Below are 19,722 nucleotides of genomic sequence, written 5' to 3' on the forward strand. Positions count from 1 at the left end.
ATAGCACAGCGCCATGTAATCTACCACAACATGCTGTGCAGGTTTCCATTTGTCTTGGATGTCTCCAGCTCCAGGTTCCACACTAGCAATGACAGCAAGGATATTGATAGCAAGGATATAGAACACTTTGTGTGTTTTTCCAAGCATCTAATATACACTGTGATTCCTCAAATTCAGTGGGAGGGGAATGTGCAACTCTGCAAAAATCCTGGGTTTTGTCTGGCTCCCAAATTGCTGTCAGCTGCAGAGTTTAGTTTTTCCCATCTGACACTTCACTGTTTGTTTTTTCACTCTCCTGGGGTAGAAGAACATTGACTTGAGTCCTATTATGTCCCTGTCATGTCTAGGCCATCACCTCATTGTTGTAAAGCAAAGGATTAATGTTTTCATTGAACATGCAGTGGCCCTGGATTACTTCTCTGTTCTGGTGCATTTCCGATTTCCCATAACTTTGTTTCTACACCTCCAGAGCTGAGCTGGAGATTTCACGTGTAGCTTAATATGTGCAGACTCCAGCAGTTGCCTTCGTGCAAATCTCAGGTTTAATGCTTTTCATCCTCACTTACAGCTAATTTTGGGATTTCACATGCGTTGAGGTCATCATGTCTCAGGAAGGGGGCTAATTTCATATTTGGGGCTCAGAATGCTTTGCTTGTCAAATCTAGTCACAATCCCCTTTGCCAGCTGAACAGCTTGGAGGACCAAGTGTGTGGCAGATCTTGCTGATGGACTTGAGTGTGTTTCCAGTACCCACTGGAGGGCAGTACAGGCTGCTTTAACCAACCACAGTCAAATGGTGTTGCCAGCTGTCTCCTAACTTTCATCTTACATTTTACGGTGCTAAATTTCTGCCTTTTATTTTCTTAGACTGACAACTATTTGGGTTAGACTTTCCGAGTAAAGAATGTAGTGGAGTTCTCATAGGTTGTTTCAGCCGGGCCATGAAGTGCAAAAGAGCTGTAGTGTTATGAACAAGCTGTCTGGACCGGTGAGGCTGATTATAGGGTAAACCACAAATAAGACTGAGGCTATATAGAAGGAAAGAAGTACAGCAGTTGAATTTTGGTCATTAAGGGCCCAGTTAAATGGTATAAAAACATCTTCAGACTGTGGCGAGCTGTGTCTGTATGCTTCGTTGTAAGCTGTTAGGTCTGTCTGCAGGTTGCTTCAGCCATGGAGAAGTGGAAGACAGCAATCCGTGAGGCCCAGACCTTCTCCCGTATGCATGTGCTGCTCGGGATGCTGGATGCCTGTATCAAGTGGGATATGTCGGCAGAGAATGCAAGATGCAAAGTGTGTCGCAAGAAAGGTATGCATTCCTGCCCCAAGCCTACGTAACAGTCGGACACTGTCACCTCTCCATGCCCTGCTTAGGCAACATGCCCTTGTAGTCTGTCACTCTGTCTTTGACTATATTTTGAGGTTTGAGCATCAGGATTTACACAGTCAGAAGCACTGATCTCACAGAAGCATTTGGCCCTGACTGCAGTGAACCATTCTTAAGAAACCAGTTCACAGTCTTGCAGAACATTGCAGAGCTGCTGTTCCCTGAATATTTAGAGTACTTGGACACAAGTCATCTTCAAATCCTTCTGGAAACATTTGTGCCACTATCCCCTTCCTGGTTGCATTTTTGAGTTGGAATTGTCTTAGGATTAATTCACAAGGCTCAGAGAGCCCATCTCTTACAAAAGGAACGAACAAGAAGAGTTGGGAGAGGTTAATACTCTGTGACTGAAGGGGAGAGAGCAAGGTGGGATGATGCCAGTTTGAGGCAAGAGTGGGAGCAGAACTGCTTGATGAGCTGGAAGAAGCAAATTCTTCTGCACTTGTATGCACTATATGATGAAGGCTTTTAGGTGGAGGGGGAAGTAGAAGCAACCAGTAATAGATTTCTAGTAATTGTTCTATCATAACATCTCCCTCCGGATGAAAGCACGGAGAGGAGAGCTTGGTAGCACGAACTTCCTCATCATGTGTTTTTTGTCTCATTTTCCATTTGTGGAAACACTAGTGGGAAATGAGGACAGACAGACCTCCGGGGAAATGCTGGGCCACTTCTGTTTACGGAAAGGCTATGCTGTTCACTTCTTTAAAGAAATGAGGGCTGAATTGGTGCAACATCTTTCTTCACTGTAGAGCCTCAGAGATCTTCCAAAGCAGTGCAAAAACTTCCTTGTATGCTGTCAAGAGGGTAATCCAGGGAAATGTAAGAGGGGGTTCACCTGCGACTAATGGATTATAGTTTCACAGAACTAGCAAACTGGGATGTCAAAGAAAGAGACATGCTGGGAAACTCTCTGCACTTTATTTTAATAGATGAAATAGCTGGCTCAGAACTATTTTCTTTTTCCCCTTCATCAGTGAAGAGCATAGAGAGACTAGCTCTGCTGCATACTGGTTTTCTGTGGGCTTGCTACTTTCAGTAGAAGGGGGATGCTGTGCAGATTGACCAACTTGAGGCTAGAATCAGAACAGCTACATTTGTAACTTCTTGCTAGGCTCCTGGGCATCTCTGCAGCAAACATCTCTTGTCCTGTGTGTTGTTTGGGATTTAGCCTGAGTGAAACCAATTTCACAGGTTTCTGTCTCAAAGGAAATCCCTGCAGGGCTGTGGACTTCGCTTTGCTTTGGGGATTGGGCATTTTGCTGTGTGGGGTTTTAAAATGCTGCTGGTTTCCACTGCAGTAGTAGGACTGAGAAGGAAGAGTCCCTGCTATCAGAGGGCACTTTGCACCATTTTCTTCCTTTGTCCTGACCTCCAGTGCTGCGGCAGCTTCTGCTTCTCAGATTGAGCAAGGCTGAGACACTCAGTTACAAATAAGTTGCCCTCTCTTAGGTGAGGATGACAAGCTGATCCTGTGTGACGAGTGTAACAAAGCCTTCCACCTGTTTTGTCTGAGACCAGCGCTCTATGAGATACCAGATGGTGAATGGCAGTGCCCAGCTTGTCAGCCTTCTACTGCCAGACGCAGCTCACGGGGCAGGTGAGTGACCCTCCGTTCCTTTTGAGCTATTGCAGATGCAGAGTTCTAGCCATACTTTCACAATGAGACAAAAAAACCTTAAATAGAGCCGCTTTTACAGAATTGAAATAGCCAAGTTAACTCAATGGCACCTGAACAATAGAAAAGCAATTTTTTCAGGCTGTAAGTTTAACACACCTGTGTTGTACTGACCCATGACAACTTCAGGGGCTTTAATAAATAACTTCAGTGCAGCAGTGAAAACACACAAAACATCAACCGAAGTCCTGTGTGCTAAGGGCTGCTGTTTTGTTTGACTGAGCAGTGAGTTGGGTTGCTTTTTCATAGGAATGTAGTTGGTAGCACTGCAGCTCTTGCTGTATTCCACTGAGTTAAGTTACTGTTGTGTCCTTGTCAGGCTAAAGCAGATATTACTCCAGGCTGTTGCTTAGTCCCAGCTCTGCTACAAAAAAGCAGGCTATGAAATGCCACTCTGGCAGTTGTCCGGACCTGATAGGCATTGGCACCTTAACAAGGCAGCAACCTTTATAAAGACACAGAGAGAACATGATTTGAGGAGGAATGAAAGTTGCAGCAGAATTCAGTCGAATTCAGTATTTGCATTCTGACAGCAAGAGGGTTGAGCTGCATTGTGAACTGCAGGATGGAAGTTAAATGTATACAAAATATATTTTTCTGCTCACAATGGGTAATGTATGTCCTCTGCTAATTGCAACTCAGTGCTGCATCTACCTGCTTGTCAGCAAGGTGAGGCTATCAAATGGCATCTGAAGCATAAGCAGTCAACAGATCCTCCCTTCTAGAGTGGCAGCACAATAAGAGGTATACTGGCTTGTAATATGCAGGTGGTGTGTGGCCTTAAAAGTATTAGTTACTCACTGGGCACTGTCTAAAAGAGTTCATGAGGCTTGTACAAAAATGACAGGGCTTTAACGCAGCTGTTCTAGCCTGAGATCATAGTTGCTTTGATGTGGCAGAGTCACCTGCAAGCTGCTTGGCTCCTGGATGAGAGCCATCAGGTGGGGTAACACCTGTCTTGTTATCTGCCTTGTGCTCTTGTCTTCCTAGCTGAGGCAGGAAAAAGGTGTTGATCTTGGAACTCTTTTGCCCTCTGTGCTGTGCTTATTCCATTTAGTGCTCAAGATTGTCTTTCTCCAGGGCAGAGGATTGGGATAGCCACAACAACTTTGCCTTTGTCCCCTTCTGCCTATACATGCTACTTTATTTTCCTGTTTCTGTTATATTTTGAATACTTTAACAGACACATGCAGAAAATTGGAACTGTCCTGGGCTGGCAATCTTTGGGGTTTCTGACATCTGTACATAAGAAGCCTGAAGTGATGCTCTGCTCAGTAATAAGTAGAAGCTTAGTTTCGAACAACACTAAATGAGCTCTGTTTCCTACAGCACACACACAAGTGGCATGACAGTGGAAGGGGATGAATGGGGAAGCATTTCAGCAGAAACAGAGAAGTCCCTCTTCTGAAACTCCTTGGGCCAGGCCTTTAGACCTAGCTAAAACAACAGCCCCTCCTTTCAGTGAGGAATTATTGCACAGCAGTCACCATTATCACATGGCCTGGGCGTCTAGAGCAGCAAAAAATGCTCTTCTATTGCACAAGTTCAGCTGTCGGGAATTTCAACCCAGATATTCCAGATGATAGTGTGGGAAGTGCCCTTTTAGACATAGCCACAACATGATACTCTCTGGAATACATTAGATTGCTTCAGTTTGAAACTCGATGTTTATTTTACAGTGAGGTGGTCAGCAAGTCTCTGTGAACAAACAGAACAGAGAAACTCCCAGGGCCTCTGACACCCAGGCTCTGGTACAGCATATGTGTTTACATGCCTTGCTCTAGGAACTATACAGAGGATTCTGCTGAAGATGAAGCTGAAGAAGGTGAGGAAGCTTCTGATGAACAAGATGCTGAGGAGGAAGAAGAGGAGGAGGAAGATTATGAAGTTGCTGGACTGAAATGTAAGCCTTTGACCATGCAGAAAAGTAATAGAAAATATAAAGGCTCTGCCTTCACTGTCCAAAGTACTGATCCAATTTCAGGCTTGTGCTTTTCCTCACACAGAACAGGTTCTTACTTTGAATCAGTGGGAGATTTCACAAGGGAATGCTGTGGCCGCGTGATACATATCTGGGTAGCTGGAATGAATTGTCTTCATATCTTTCTTCTGTGACTGAGACAGCACTAGTAAAGATTGAAACTGCAGTCAGCTCCTGCTCACTGACCAGTCACTACCCTGGGGCTGCTGCTGAGACCATTAAGACTGCTGCCAGGCAGTCAGCAGAGGCTGCAGCAAGGAGGGGTTAGGGAACAGCATTACTAGTTATTGGTATTGGTAGTCTCTGTGCCTTCAGAGTTTGTTGGTAAACTGGGCACTGTTAATAGATCCTTCTGAAGCTTTAACCACTACCCCCTCTCCTCACTCTTTCCCTACCCACCAGCTCATAACCTCTTAAATGGAGGGTTTCTAGTGATTTGGCAAAGTGGCATTTGCAATTAGTAGAACTAGGACTTCCTCTTTCCATTTCTGTGAGAAGGCACAGTACTCAAGGTGTAACGTGACCTGGACTGCCAGCACCCTTTGTCTGCATACAGAGACCACTCGGAATACATAGCTGACTCATTCCTGGGCAGCTGAATGGAATAAAACAGCATTTTCTAGACTAAAAATGGATGTTTCTCCACCCCAAGATAGAGTATAACTACCTATCACTTTCTGGTATGTGTATCCACTTTTTTTAGGGGAATTTGACTGTCTCATTTGGGGTAGCTTAATGCACTGAAAAGATCAATCTTGAAATTGCACACAGGCAGCATTTGCTTTCTGTCAAAATGTCCTTGATTGACATTAAATTAGCTCTAGACTGTCTTTACCAGGGCAGATGGTGGAATTCAGAGACTGAGACCCAAAGGTTTTTCCCGGTGTTCTTTCAAGGGTTTCCATCCAGGTCTGTCAGTCTCGATTCCCCTACTTTTTTCTAGTTTCAGGGATGTTCACTGATACCCTGGCTATATATGCTGCTTGTTGTTCTGCAGCGTATCCATGTCCACACTTGGAGTGTGTTCAGCCCATATTGTGTGGCCAAGTCAGGAGCAAAGCCAAGGTTTCCAAACAATAGCAAAAGAGGGTTGCAGTCACTAAAAATAAAGCACTAAATGCAACCCCTGGTTTTAAAGAGCATTAGTGTGGAAAGGTCATTGTGGAAAACTTTTGTTTTAGTAGAGAAGTCCCATTAATCCTTGTGGCGTTTATCCTGAGGGATATAACCTAGAATGTTGGATTGTCAAACATTCAACACATGCCACCCGCTTGACACACAAGCAGGAGTGACAGCAGACAGACGTCGCACTGCCCTGACACGCTCCTCCTGCAGGGGGGCCTGGCAAGATGATTTATTGGACAGGGCTGGATTAGAGGCCACAAATGAAAGTGCTACAGCTCGCTGGATGCGGCTTGCTTAAGTGCTTGTGACCAGGTGGAAGGAGCTTGGCTGGGGCAGAAGACCAGTGCATTCTCCCAGTACAGAGGGGTCATGGGAGAAACGTAAGACAAGAGAGTTTATCAGCATACTTGCATTTCCATCAGTTTAAAAGCCTGACAGGATACTGACAAACGGGCAAAAGCATTTCTGCAGAACATAATGCAGCAGCCCCAGTCCTGGCAAATAAAATTCCATTGTTTTCCACTTGCAGCACATGGAGCAGCTCCCTGCTGCAGTAACTCGACACTCCCTCTGCACACAGTTTGCTTTTCAGGGGGGCTTAACAACTGGCTTATCCCACTGTGTGGGCCACTTGTAAACGCTTGGAAGAGCACCCATCCATGAACTGGTGAGGAGCAAGTGGACAGCAGGAAACAAGAGTACTTGTGCAGGTTGCTGCTTCCAGTGCTTTCAGAAAGGATGTTGCAGTTATGTTCAAGACTTGATTATGTCCCCACATTACTTTCCCCACCCTCCCTCAAGTCTTGATGTGTCTGGATTTCAGCACTTTATTCTGCAGGCTGAGGGGCTTTCTATTATAACACTGAGAGAGCAAGCAAGCCTTAACTGTGGCAGAGTAGCCAAAAGCCCCCAGATCTCTCCAAAACTAGAGGATCTGCAAGCACTGTAGGCTGGTATGTGTGATCACTCTTGAACAGAAGGCTGTTGCCAGACAGCAATGGCCTTTTTTTGGACAGGAGGTGTTTACCCACGTATCTCATCTGGAGAGAGTATCAAGAGCACAGCTGACATGAGCATGTGCTGAGTGAGGAGGGACTGACAAGAAGCTGGGTCATTCTAGTCATCTTCGGGTTTACTAGCTCTTCTGTGCTGTGAGTGAGAGTCTGGTGTGCATGGCTGGGCAAAGGACTGGTGATCTCTGCTTCACGTATTGGATCTAGAATGGCTGTGCTTTGTATTTGACTCTTTGAACGTGGGTCTGTTTGTGTGTGTGTGTGTGCGCGCAGACAGTGCTCCCTGCCTCAGAGAGGTAGCGTTGCTTGAGTCAGCTTCCCACAACCAGGTGAGAAGAGGTGAAGTTAATACTACCTACTTGCTCTGTCTTTGATTTGATTTGTGCAGTTGAGAAATGTGCCTCCACTTCCCTTCCAAGTTAACCCATTCCTCTAAGCCCATGGCTTATATGTTTCAGTGAGACCCAGAAAGCCAGCCCGGGGCAAGCAGAGCACAACCATGTACTCCTTGAGGCAGGGAAGGCACCAAAGGAAGAAGCAGTCACTGCACTCCACCAGGGGACCCCGGCAGCGGGCTGCACCTGTCAACGGAGCAGACATTGATGAGCTGGTAAGAGCCAAATTGCTCCCAGGAGGCTGCTCACATCATGAGTTATAAACGAAACAGGTGTCACACTTCCTCCCTCCCCTTCGCAGAGAAATACCCTGAATTGTATTGTGAAACCCATGCTGGGCTGAGGTCGGGTTAACAAAGGAGGCATATCCTTAAGGGCCCAGCACAAATGGAGCACAGATATGCTAGGCATCTTTCCCCAGCCGCTTTCACACATTGTCCTGCTTGATTAGCAGGCAGCCTGCAGCTTGTTAAAGGGTTTTAAATAGTATCCATATGTCTCTGCAGAGAGGGGGGGGGCTGACGGGGTCCTGGACAGTCAGAGAATGCCAGCGATGCAGGACCATTGCTCCCCAGCCTTGGCCATTTTCTGACAGTTGTCCGTACACTCACTCCCCAACCTCCAGGACATAATTCAGCTGGTTTAGGTTTCACTTGATATTTAAAGAATAAAACCTTATGCTCATGAACAGAGCAATCTTGTGCGTGCGTGCTAGGCGGGGTGGAGCTGCAGCATTCTGTGCTATTTGTCCTGGAGAGGGACACACCACAGGGGATACGTGAGGATACTCTAGCCCCATGGGTGACGTCACAAGCTTCTGCTAGATGTGCCATGTGTCTGCTGGTCAGCACTAATAGTGCTGCTGGTGTATCCTGTCACTTTTCTTGGTTGCCCTTGATCACAGTCTTTGCTTCTTGTGTAGGGTATGTGGGCTGGTTAGTGGTTCTGCAGTGTTCTTTTAGCTGGTCTGTGTTACATATTGGAGGCCAACCAAATGAGCAAGTCCAGCATGGGCTGCCACAGCCAACTTAGAGGGATATTCAAGTGGGAACAGTCTTCCTGGAGCAGCTGGCTCAGGACCTTTGACAAAACACTGACATGGGAAAGAGGGCTCTGCTAGAGCTCTTCCACTTACTCTTTGTTCTGGGAAAAAACAGCTGGCTCAGGAGTAAGTGCCCTGTGTTGTGGAGCCTTGCTGTCATCTGACGTATCATAAGCAGCGATACCTCTCAAGCTGTGTGGTCAGAGCTGGGATAGATGCCCCTCTAGTGGGGGCTGACCCTAGGCAGATCCCTAGGCAAGTGGCTGACCTTGTGTTCTGCTTTTGTACTTCTTCAGGACAGCAGCACTCAAGGCATCAGCAGCTGTTTGGTATTTAAAAAGGCATGGTAGTCTCTGCAGTGGGCCTGTTAATACAGCAACACAAGTGCTTTCTCCCTCTGCCTCTCGCATGCTGTCCGCCAGGGGCTCAGAGAAGGGAGAGGGAATTTACACACTCCATTTGCTGTCATTTATTCTTTGGCTGCTTGTTTTGACCGTGTTGCCTTTGAACCTATCTTGAAAAAGCTTGCTGCCCCTAGAGAAAAGACAGGCTGCATGTAAACTATTCCCGTCAGAGCTTCTGAATGGGGTTCCCATTCTGTAACTCAAGCTGCCACGGCATGCCTTGGCTGTTACCATCAAAGGTCCCGCAGCAGTTTGCCTCTTGATTACGGGGAGGGAGGGCTGCATTTGAAAGACTTAAACTTTGTTTTTGCAGCAGTACTACTTCTCCCCACCCCTTGAGACACTAGCTTGTAAGTGAGAGGATTGAAAAAGAAAACTCTGCTAGGAACCAGCTTCTTTGGCCTAGAAACTGTTTGCTGAACACTAAGCCCTATAGTGGTTCCCCTCCTTTTAACAGCATCTCTCCTTTGTGTGGCCAGGTCCTTCAAACGAAGAAGACGGCACGTCGCCAAAGCCTCGAATTGCAGAAATGTGAGGAAATCCTCAGCAAATTGATCAAGTATCGCTTTAGCTGGCCCTTCAGGTGAGGGCAGATCAGCCTCCTTCTCTGTGTGTGCTGGGCTGTCCCCAGACTGTGGGTGGAGGTGGACTGGCCATGCTGTGGGCCCGCTGGATCCACTTGCTGGCTGTGGGACCTGGGCTTCAAAAGCAAGTTACAGAAGGGAAGGAAGGGAGCAAATCTGCTTCAATAGAAACCACCATGCTCTCAGTTCTCTGCTGAGCATAGGAAGTGGGGCTCTTTTGAGGTAGCGTAACAGCAAGGGTGGTGGGCCGTGGGCTGAAGAGAGGAGGATGGGATCAGTGCTTTCTGCAGCCTTCAGCGTGTGCAGAATGCTCTCCGGGCTGCATGACTGAAAGAACATAGCTCTGACCTGCTGGTGCCAGTCCTTGTCCTCATACCACCTTTCTGGGCAGAAGGACAGGGTGCTGGCCTTCCTGCCATCGGTGCTGCTGGCCACCTCTGGGCTTAACCCATCTTATGCATTGTCAGGATACTTGATTTTATTACAGCACTGCTGGGATGAGCAGGCTAGGGCTACTGCTTGTGCAAAGGGACAGTGCGGAGGGGCATGTGATTCACACTTCTCTACAGCTCTGAACTGTGTAGTTGGCAGGTCCTGACTGTCATTTTCTTCCTATCTTTGTGGCCCTTCCTTCGGCAGGGAGCCAGTGACCACGGAGGAAGCCGAAGATTACTTTGAGGTCATCAGCAACCCTATGGACTTCCAGACTATGCAGAGCAAGTGCTCTTGTGGCAATTACCGCTCAGTGCAAGAGTTCCTCTCTGACATCAAACAGGTGTTCTCCAATGCTGAGCGCTACAACCAGAACGGGAGTCACGTACTGTCCTGCCTTGAGAAGACAGAACAGTGTTTGATTGACATGGTGCACAAACATCTGCCTGGCCACACATATGCACGCAGGAAACGCAAGAAGCTCTCTGCCAGGTGCCAGGGACTGGAGGAACAGGAAGGGGACAGTGAGCCAGAGTCCCTTGAACATTCCCGGGGGCGGAAGAGGAAGAAATGAGGGATGGGGAGGTTAGGGGGAGAGTCAGAGCTGGAGCAGGTCTTCTGGTGCTGCTGGGCAGCAGGATGGGCTGTCTGGAGGGAGTTAGGAAGCAGCAGGCACTTCTCTATTAATCCAGCCTTTCCTTTGGCCCATCCTAGTTCTAATTTTTCTGCAATTTCCTGAAGTATTTGGACATCCATTGAGTGAGCAGAGATGACTTGCTGCTTCCTGCAAAATAGACAAAGCTCTTATGAGACTGTCCTGCTAGGAGGAGAAGGTGGGAGGGCAAGGGGAAGGCCTGGCCAAAGCCTGGCTGGGCAGGGAGCATGAAGCCTACTCCAGTTTGGGCACTGTTGGCTTCCTCGAAACGAGCCGCTTCCTCCCGTCTCTGTGAACAGCCAGCGCTGGAGCATGGTGGGACCTCTGCTGTCTGCTGCCTGTGATGTGAAACCAGCCTTGAGCTGGCGTGGGGAGGGATCATATTGCTTCACAGAAGGACTGGGTGTGATCAGGCCAATGGGCTGCTAGTTCTTGTATGTATATATTTATATGGTGTTAATTTTGAGCCCCCAATGAGGGGCTGCGTAGGGCGAGCAAGCACTTACATTTATGGAGATAAAGCTTTCACCAGCATCATAATACAATTGGCTTCAAGGTGCTCTTGCTTTTTCCCTCTCTCTCTTCTGGGGGAGCGATCTCTTGAGGTTGTGCTCTGAAGAGAGAGTTCTTCTGAGCTCAGCACTTCACGTGTACATGGCAAAGAGCAGACAGTTGGTTTTACTGCTCACCTTTAACAGCACATGATCATGTAGCCCTTTGAGTGGATGAACCAAGTGCCAGAGGCATATTGAAGGCATGGTTTTCTGCACGCCCTGTAGGGAAGTCCAGGGCAAAGGGAGCAGCAGAAACATGCTCTGTGTAACTTTTTAAATTAATTTTCTAGTTATTGAAAGTGGCTTGTTTCTAGCAGTGATCCTGTATAAAGAACACCTGTAAGATACCATTGTCTTGCTTTGGCACATGTACAGTTTATATGAAATCGTGTTTGCTTTATATTTTCCCCCTCTCAAACACTCATTTTCCTCTCAGTAGCTGGAGTTACACAGGGGGATTTGGTGGGGGTCTCCCAGTCCCTCTCTAGCCATGCTCTTATCTCCTTTTATAGTAATACCTTCCCTAACTTACCTTCCCTAACTCACCTCCCTCGCCCTCCTTCAGCACAGCAAGGACCATCTCACACTGGCCAACCAGCAGAGAAGCCCGATCTTGCTGGGAAGAGTATGAAGCTGCTCTGTTGTGGCCCCAGAAGTGGGTTCTGCCACTCGAGATACTGACTTTTCTCTAAGAAAAGGATGTTTTTTAATCACTTCTCCCTCTGTCATGACAGGTTTTGATCATACAATCAGGGTTTGAACTTTTTATTATATAGATCCTTAATTTGGAACAAAAGGATAACAAGGCTGTTCCATACCGATTTTTTTTTTAACAGAAAATACAAAAACCGCTGTTGCAGCTCCTGTGATTTAAGAATAAAAAAATCATCAATTAAATTGCAGCATAGTTTTGTGGACTTTTTAATTGTTTAACGATTCCAGGCATTTGTTTCAGTTCTGGACTGTCGGTGGCTGCAAAGACTATGACAGGTTTCCAGCCATTTCCTCCTTCTCTCCCCAGCCCCAACACCCTGCCCCACAAAATAGCACTGACGTTTGTATTTCGCACGTCCCCTTCAGAGGCTTTGTTTTGTCCCGTTAATATAGAACATTTTCTGCAGGTCCTACATGGTGAAACCTTTGGAACTGTACATTTTTTAAAAATAAATGTCATTTGTGGGGGGAGGGGGTTTCTGCTAAGGGCTGTACTTGTAATAAATTGGAAACTTAAAAATAAACATTATGTACCTGTGTTTGTAAAATTAGCTTACAGCAAATCCTTTGCAGTGCGCTCTGTTTGTGCAGGACTGTCTGGGATACCTTGCCACTTGCAGAGCTCTCCCTTCCTCAGAGCCTCTGTCAGTGATGTCACTGCCTGATTTCTTGAGGAAAAACGGGGCCACAAAGCAAGGGATCAAAGGAACAGTGAGTCTGGGTTCAGTCATTTTACAGCTCTGTGAAGAACCCTCTTCTAAGCCAAACTCTGCTCTAGGCTGGTTATACCAGCCCCTGGGGCATGCTGCTCATGGTGCCAGGTAGCACGGCCTACTCACTGAGCATGCTTGGGCAGCTGGGTTGCGCTGCTGTAATTAGCTCTGCAGCAAGGCTGCTTTCACACAACACCTCTCCCAAACCTTATTGGGTGGAAGGTGACTGCTGACATGGGCATGCGTGTTCTGTGCTCCAAGCTGGCCCTGTGGATTATTTCCCCAAGAGGCAAAAGGGCTCTGCTCTTCCTGCTCCTGGACAGCAGAAGTTGACCAGCGTGAGGGAGCAACCCTTGAGCTGGCCACCCTTCTTGATCCCTTGCCTCCCTTGGACTCCCAGCGTGACACTTGTCCTCCTGCCACAACATGTACCACTTCTCAACTGCAGGGTGGTGCCATGGGTTGCTCTCCTGATGGGAATATGAAGGAGTGATGGGGGCAGTTGAAACATCTTTGCTCTTTCACCTCAGTGTCGCTTGGCTGGATGAGCATCAAAACTTCCTCCCTAGTTTTGTCAATGTGTATTTTGCAATCGCAGACTTGTTTGCTTCAGTTCAGAGAGCAGCGAGGAATGGTCGCACTGTGTCTCCAAAGAGCACAACTCCCAAACTGTGCTGGTCTCCAACAGTGTAACAGGGACACTAGCATACCAAGCTCCAGAGCCAGACCAAGGCAGTACTGATTTGGGAGGGACAGACTGATAGTGATGTGCAACCAGTCACTGATGGAACTAATGTATTGGCCAAAGTTTAATGTCTGCATTTTTAACATTGCCAGGACTGTGATACTTACCCAGGTGTCTTTATAGTCCTGGTGCAGAAACCAAGCTAGGCAGTGCTCCTGGAGCTGGCCCAAGGTGCATGTGTTCCTGTGGGTCTAACAGTTCCTACCAACCTCTGACTGCATTTGCATCCTGTGATGAAAATCTCTGTATAGCAGGGCAAAGCTTAACTGCCTACAAAGTGGGAGGATGGTTCCAGAGTGTTTGCTGGTCTCAGTCTCCCGGGATGCCTGGCATGCATGGTGTCAGCCCTGTGTTGGTGTCACAGCCCCTGAAACACCATGGACAAACACTCCTTCTCCCAGAGTAGCCTCATCCTCTTGCCACAACTGAGTTTTTGCTTGCTGGGCATGCAATAGGACCTGGGTGAATCAGAGCGTGACTCAAGCTGGGATGTTTCCAGCCTTCAGTGTGGAGCCCTCACACCAGCATCTGCTACAAGACCTTTTCTGAGACTTGCTTTTTATAGCAGCCCCTGCCTGGCATTGGTGTCCTGTGCAAGGGCTATAAATAGCTATCCCCACTTCTTGCAGGCAAGTACGCAGGGCTGGCTGGCAGCAGTGGCCTTGCTGCTTGCAAGCCCAGACTGTTGGCACTGCAGGCCAGCAGGTGATAGAGGTGCTCCCAGCATGGGTTTGTCATATGTCAGCCCCGCCAAAGTGGCAAGTGCAGCTGGATCCCACTATTTTCTGGCCCTCCAATCTGATCTGAGGAGGAGGGCAATAAGACTGCCAGGGACCAGACACCAGGAACCACTGCTTCTGTGGCTCGGTACCCCCCCCCCCCCCCCCGGCTTCCTCACGGCTTAATGAATAACGTTAACGTTCTGGCCTCCTTGTCATTGGTTTTATTGCACTGGGGATGGGTGTCCACGGAGGCTGTGACCACCCAGGAAGGCCACCTCGGCAGCAGCACGGCTGTGTCAAGGCCTGCTCAGCTAGCCTGTTCTCCCTTTAAAAACAGGCCTCTGGGTCACTGGGCCCAAATTCTGCCTGGGCAGAGTGCTTCTCCTGGCCTTGGTGGGGGCAAGCTAGGGCAAGCCCTGCAGGAGGGCTGCTCAGAGCAGCCAGGGCTCTGGGGACTGGCAGTGGCTGCGTGTGCCATGCACGGGTGGTCTGCGCTGCAGCAGCCAGGCCAGCAGTATCAGCTGCTGGATTTTGGCTGCGTATTTGAGGATTGCTCCAAGTAGGATGGAGGGGGGATGTTATGCAGGGTCTGGGACGAGCTCGGTGGCACGAGTGTAGCAGAGAAAGGCTGGCCCTCCCCAGGGCATGCTGGGCTCCAGGGGTACAGATGTGGCAGAACCTGCTGGCACTTTGAGAGGGGCAGTACCAACTGGAGTGGCCCGTGAAGTGCTGAAAGCTGCTGTGATGCTGGGACAGGAGGTGCCCTTGGCACAGGGCAGGACAGAGGGGCACCTCCGGTCTGGGGATGGCTTTGCTGAAAGGCTCTGTGTTCACAGCGGGGCTGCCTGCCCCAAGTCCCTCTGGGCCCTCCATGGCCCGGCATTGCAGGGCTGTGAGAGCTGGCTTCCTCCAGCGGAGCCAGCAGGGCTGCCGGGGCTGATAGTGCAAGGTGGTAGGACGCCAGTGGGCCCCAGCGCTGCCCGATAGCTGGGGCCCAGCGGGACCCGCTTATCTGGGTGAATGCTTGAGAGGCAGCAAGTTACTTGGCACATGCAAGGGGTGCTCAAGGGCAGGCCGTCCCTGTTGGACTCCACCAGCCGCCTGGGGAGCCAAGACAACTGGCCACCGCCACCCCCACCCTGGGCTCCCCCAGCATCACCTTCATTCCAGGGGGTGGAGGGAGGGCAAAGGCACACCGAGTTACCTCAGGGCTTAGCACCACATGGTTCCCCAGTACCAGGCCCCGAGCAGCCCTGGGTGGGGGGGCCTGGCAGGGCCCATGGGGCACAAGGTGGCCAGTTCACAGGGTGCATGCCTGGCACAGCACTGCCTCTACTATCCTTGCTGCTGGGCTGGCCCCAGCAGTGCCCTGTCCCTCCTGTGTCAGCGGCGCTGTGCGATCTGGGCCCGTGGGCACAGGGTGGGCCCTGCCTGGCAGAGGTGGGAGCCAGCCATGCGGGGAACCCAGAAGAAGACCAATATGCAGCACCCTGACTCTCGGGCAATGCACGAGAGCAGTATTATGGCATTATAAACATGATTACAGGGTGCCTTCCACTCCGTCCCCTCCCCACCATGTCCCCCTGCCTTGTGCCACGCAGAGTTCCCCGGGACAACCTGTCCACACGCACTGAACTTTGGAGCCTGTCCCCGGAGCCAATATTGACTCTCCTGCCCCAGGTCGTGCCCCTTTTATCTTCCCAAATAAACCTCCCCATGGCAGGCCAGGAGGAGCCTGTGAAGGACTCCCTACAACCCCCAGCACCGGAGCAGGGGGACCCTCATGCTCAGCCAACAAGGACAAAGCCACCTGGCCACCCAACCTGGCCAGTCCCCAGACAGTGTCACTGGGGCTGGCCCTCGAGCAGAGCCATGCTCAGGCAGTGCCCAGATATCGCCAGTGGCGTGCGAGACATTGGGCAAGTGGGTGCTGCTTGGCAGGAGGGTGGCACTGGCTACAAGAGCCACCTGCCAGGTGGGTCCCTGCCCTGGCACCCGCCACTCTCAGTCACGGGGACAGGTAGCTGGGTGTCCACCTGCAGGCCCTGGGCAGTGCCTTTCCCAGCCCCCGAGGGGCCAGAGGGTGCTGATACCCTTGCCATACACCCCGCCAGGGCAAGGTAAATGCCCAGCACCATTTGTCCTCTCTGCAGAGGACACTGTGAGCACATTGGGTTTTGGCAAAGGCTGAGGGGGTCATATCCCGCACGTGGGGACCAGCCTAGCACTGGGGGCAGCATCGCTGGCCCAGCAAATGCACGGTCCCCCGTGCCTGCCCTGGTACGCTCGCCTTGCTGTCCCCACCAGCCGATACCACCAGATATCCAAGCACCACCTGGGCTCACGCACCAACACGCACCCATGCAGGTGCCCCCTCCCAGCTGGCAGAGTGAGGCTCACAGGCTCGAACGCCTCGCTGTGCACGGCCCCCCCATTTCTGGGCCCTTGAGCATGGGGCCCCGGCGGGTGGCAGCCAGGTTAGTGTCGCGAGACCAGCTCTCTGCAGAGTGCAGCTCCCGCTCGGTTTGAAAGCGCGGACTCCCAGGGGAGGCGGATGTTTTCTCAGATCAGTCACTCAACTTTTCCCAGCGTCCCAGCACCCCCGAGGGCGGCGGGGGGGGGGGGGGCGGATTAAAGGCACTTTGCAACATCAATCACAGCAGAGCGAAGCTGGTGCACAAAGCCGTGCTCAGCTCTGCGGCCCGCGCAAGGCAGCTTAACCCTTCCCCTGCCACAGCCTCGCTCCTTCAGCCCTTCCTGCCTGCCATGTCCCCAGTAGACTCCATGCTGGCACCAGGCCAGGTCACAGGTGGCCAGGGAGCTCAGTGGGGCTGGGGGTGGCAGCCAGCGATCTGCACCACACCGTGGGCCCCATGGCACTTGCCTGTCCCAGGATACCAGCAGGAGTCACGACTCAATGGCGCTCTCAGCTCCATCGGCCAAGCTGAGGAAGGTCCAGCAGCTCTCCAGCCCTGCGGTTGCTAGCCACAAGGCTACTGGATGGCAGCGAGCAGGGATGGATAGATCAGCATGCCCTGGAGCCTGCCTCGGCCACTGCCATTGTGCCCAAGGGTGCTCAGAGGCTGGTGGGCTGAGGGAGCAGGGGGCCAGTTAGACCTTCCACTTCAAACTGGGCCAGTTCATGCAGCACAAGCGACTGATTCAAGGGTACGAGGGCCAGGTTGAAGCTGAAGGTGCATACAAACCTGGCTGCCATGCAAACCGAACCCTCAGCTTTCCTGCGGGCAAGGCCAGAAGCAGCAGCCACAGGGCGGCATGGGACAGGCATGCCCTGCCCTGCACTTGGGGGGGCCATGTCTGGGGCGGAGGGCACCACCCCCAGACAGGGGGCTCTGAGTTTGGAGGGGACACAGCTGGCCACACAAGCGAGCCCTGAGCTGTGCCATGCCTATGGCGCCCATCCCCATGGCCCCGAAAGGAGGCTGCGGTCACTCTGTGCCCACAGCCATCTGGTGTCTGCTCAGGGAGGACTTCACCAGCGGCTGATGCTAACAGCAGGTTTGTCTGGTGTAGATTGACAGAGGCTGCTAATTCAGGTGGTGTAACAAGGGTCTCTCAGTGGCTTATTACTCCCCTGCCTCTTCCCAGGGGCAAGGGACAGGAGGCCCCAGCCGCCCTGGCTGGGGGACCAGCACCACCCCAGCCCACACACTGGCTAATTAACAGGCAATTAGATGATGGACACGCCTGGATATTTGTCTGCCATGCCTGCTCCAGCACTGCAGGCCACCGACCCCATCAGTTTGGACCCTTCCGTGCCAGGGCCTCAGCTCCAGACAGAGTCACAAAGCCAGACCCCAGAGCCTGCTGGCAGCTCTTGGACCTACGCGGGCCTTGCCCTTGCCTGCAGGGGCCCAGGCCTGCCAGCTCGCCCGGCCACAGTCCCTGGCCCAACACGGGGCCCAGGACCCATTCTCCCCACCAGCACCGGGAAGCCCATTACAGACAGCTCCCAAGGGAAGACCAGACAAAACAGCAAAGCAGACCTGGAACAACGCTATACCCTTTGCAGAGACAAGCTTTCTCCCCCCAGTTTTTTGGCTAAGATTGGGGGCAGTGGCTGGTGTCACTGAACTCCCTGCAGAGCAGCCACGCAAGGACACCAGGAGAGCCCCTAGATGGGCGGCAGCACCCAGAGAGTGCAGGCAGTGGTGTGCTCGCTGGGTGCACCGGCAGTGCCAGCCTGAGGGCACGCAGAAGCCCTGGGGACCACACACCGCACCCTTGGCCCGCGTGCCCTGCCTGCAGCAAGGACGGCCCCGGCTCCCTCCCTGCCAGCCCCCAGGAAGCACCAGCTGAGGCTTGAGTTTCCCTCTGGACAATGGGGAAGGCGAGATGGGATTGTAACCGGAGCAGGGGATAAATAAAGCTGCCCAAAAGTTTCCATTACCGGCACCTCAGGCCTCTGTTTGAGACATCAAAGCCGAGAGCTGAGCCCTCTCTCTCTGTCAAGGTCCAGCACCGTTCAGCCCGTCACCCCAGCTCCTGGCCTGTGGCATGCTCCCTGGACACTGCCCCCCCAGCCCATGGCCCCACTGGGACCATCCTATTCACTCCCCGTTTGGTGTCCGAGTGCCGATCTCTCCCGTCTGGCGGGGGGCACCAAGGCCCCAGCAACACAAGGTACCAACACAAATCACCTACAGAGAGCAGAGTGGAAAAGATTATTCATTAGCTTGACACTCGGCATGAAAAACCTGCCTCCTGCGGCTGGGGGAGGCGGGGTGGTGAGCCAGGTGCCAAAACTAGCACTGGGGAAGCCACAGAGCTGAATGGGCCAAGCTGATGGGGAGGGAGCACCCAGGGAGCCCAGGGCTGAGGCTGGCTCCTGGGCACCAAGCGCCTCGCGGACGAGCGCTTGAGTTGGCAGGCCCCAGCAGCTACACGGCCCCGGGGCCCATGTCGGCCCGCAGCTGCAGGAACCCTCCTGGGAGCACGTGCCACTGGCACCAGCGCCCGCTGCAAGAAGCCAGCAGCGCTTCTAGGGAAGGGCCCCAGCCTGCTCACAGCTGGGCGCGAGGGGAAAACCACTCTGGGCACACAAGATGTGGGGCAAAGGGAATCCCCCAGGTTTTTCCTCTGCTGGCTCAGCTCTGCTTAGGGTGCAGAGCACAAACCGGAGACCCTGGAAGAGGAGGACAGCACAGCACAGCCAGTCCCGACACCCAGCAGAGGGGACACACTCCCCTGGCCCCCTCTGCGTTCTGCACTGGCATGAAAACACCCCAAACTGGGAAGAGACTGACTGGTGCGTGCCCCTTACTGCCGCCCTTCCTAGAGACCACGGCTGGCACAGTCCCGAACCCATCTGCCTTGCTCCCCCCAGTGCAGCACCCTTTGAGTTGGGGGGGCACCTGCACGGCTGCTCTCAACCCCCTCAAATTCCTCCAAACAGCACGAGGCTCAGTTGAAATAACACATCCAGGGTTTATTGTTTTTTCCATTCCTTGCAGCTAATGATTAAAAAAAAAATCTAAAATAAATTACAGAATTAAATAAACACGAACTGGCTTATTCCCCTTCCTGCCCCATCCCCCTCCATCCCCCCCACCATCCC

At 51.7% G+C, this 19,722-nt stretch overlaps 1 protein-coding gene across 2 annotated transcripts in view; it reads left to right on the forward strand.

Moving 5' to 3' along the window:
- Positions 1 to 12,506, forward strand: part of BAZ1B (bromodomain adjacent to zinc finger domain 1B) — a 57,297-nt gene extending 44,791 nt beyond the window's left edge. Inside the window, exons 14-19 of one of the 2 annotated variants that reach the window (XM_067309535.1) lie at positions 1,162 to 1,309; positions 2,840 to 2,987; positions 4,850 to 4,968; positions 7,643 to 7,794; positions 9,505 to 9,608; positions 10,249 to 12,506. In XM_067309535.1, coding sequence (XP_067165636.1) covers positions 1,162 to 1,309; positions 2,840 to 2,987; positions 4,850 to 4,968; positions 7,643 to 7,794; positions 9,505 to 9,608; positions 10,249 to 10,615 — 1,038 coding nt within the window. In that variant the 3' untranslated portion in view covers positions 10,616 to 12,506. The remainder of the gene's footprint in view (positions 1 to 1,161; positions 1,310 to 2,839; positions 2,988 to 4,849; positions 4,969 to 7,642; positions 7,795 to 9,504; positions 9,609 to 10,248) is intronic. The other variant, XM_067309536.1, reaches the window with a different exon arrangement.
- Positions 12,507 to 19,722: the final 7,216 nt, after the last annotated feature.

This window comes from Apteryx mantelli, chromosome 22 (genome assembly GCF_036417845.1).
Source record: "Apteryx mantelli isolate bAptMan1 chromosome 22, bAptMan1.hap1, whole genome shotgun sequence".
Lineage (NCBI taxonomy): Eukaryota > Metazoa > Chordata > Aves > Apterygiformes > Apterygidae > Apteryx > Apteryx mantelli.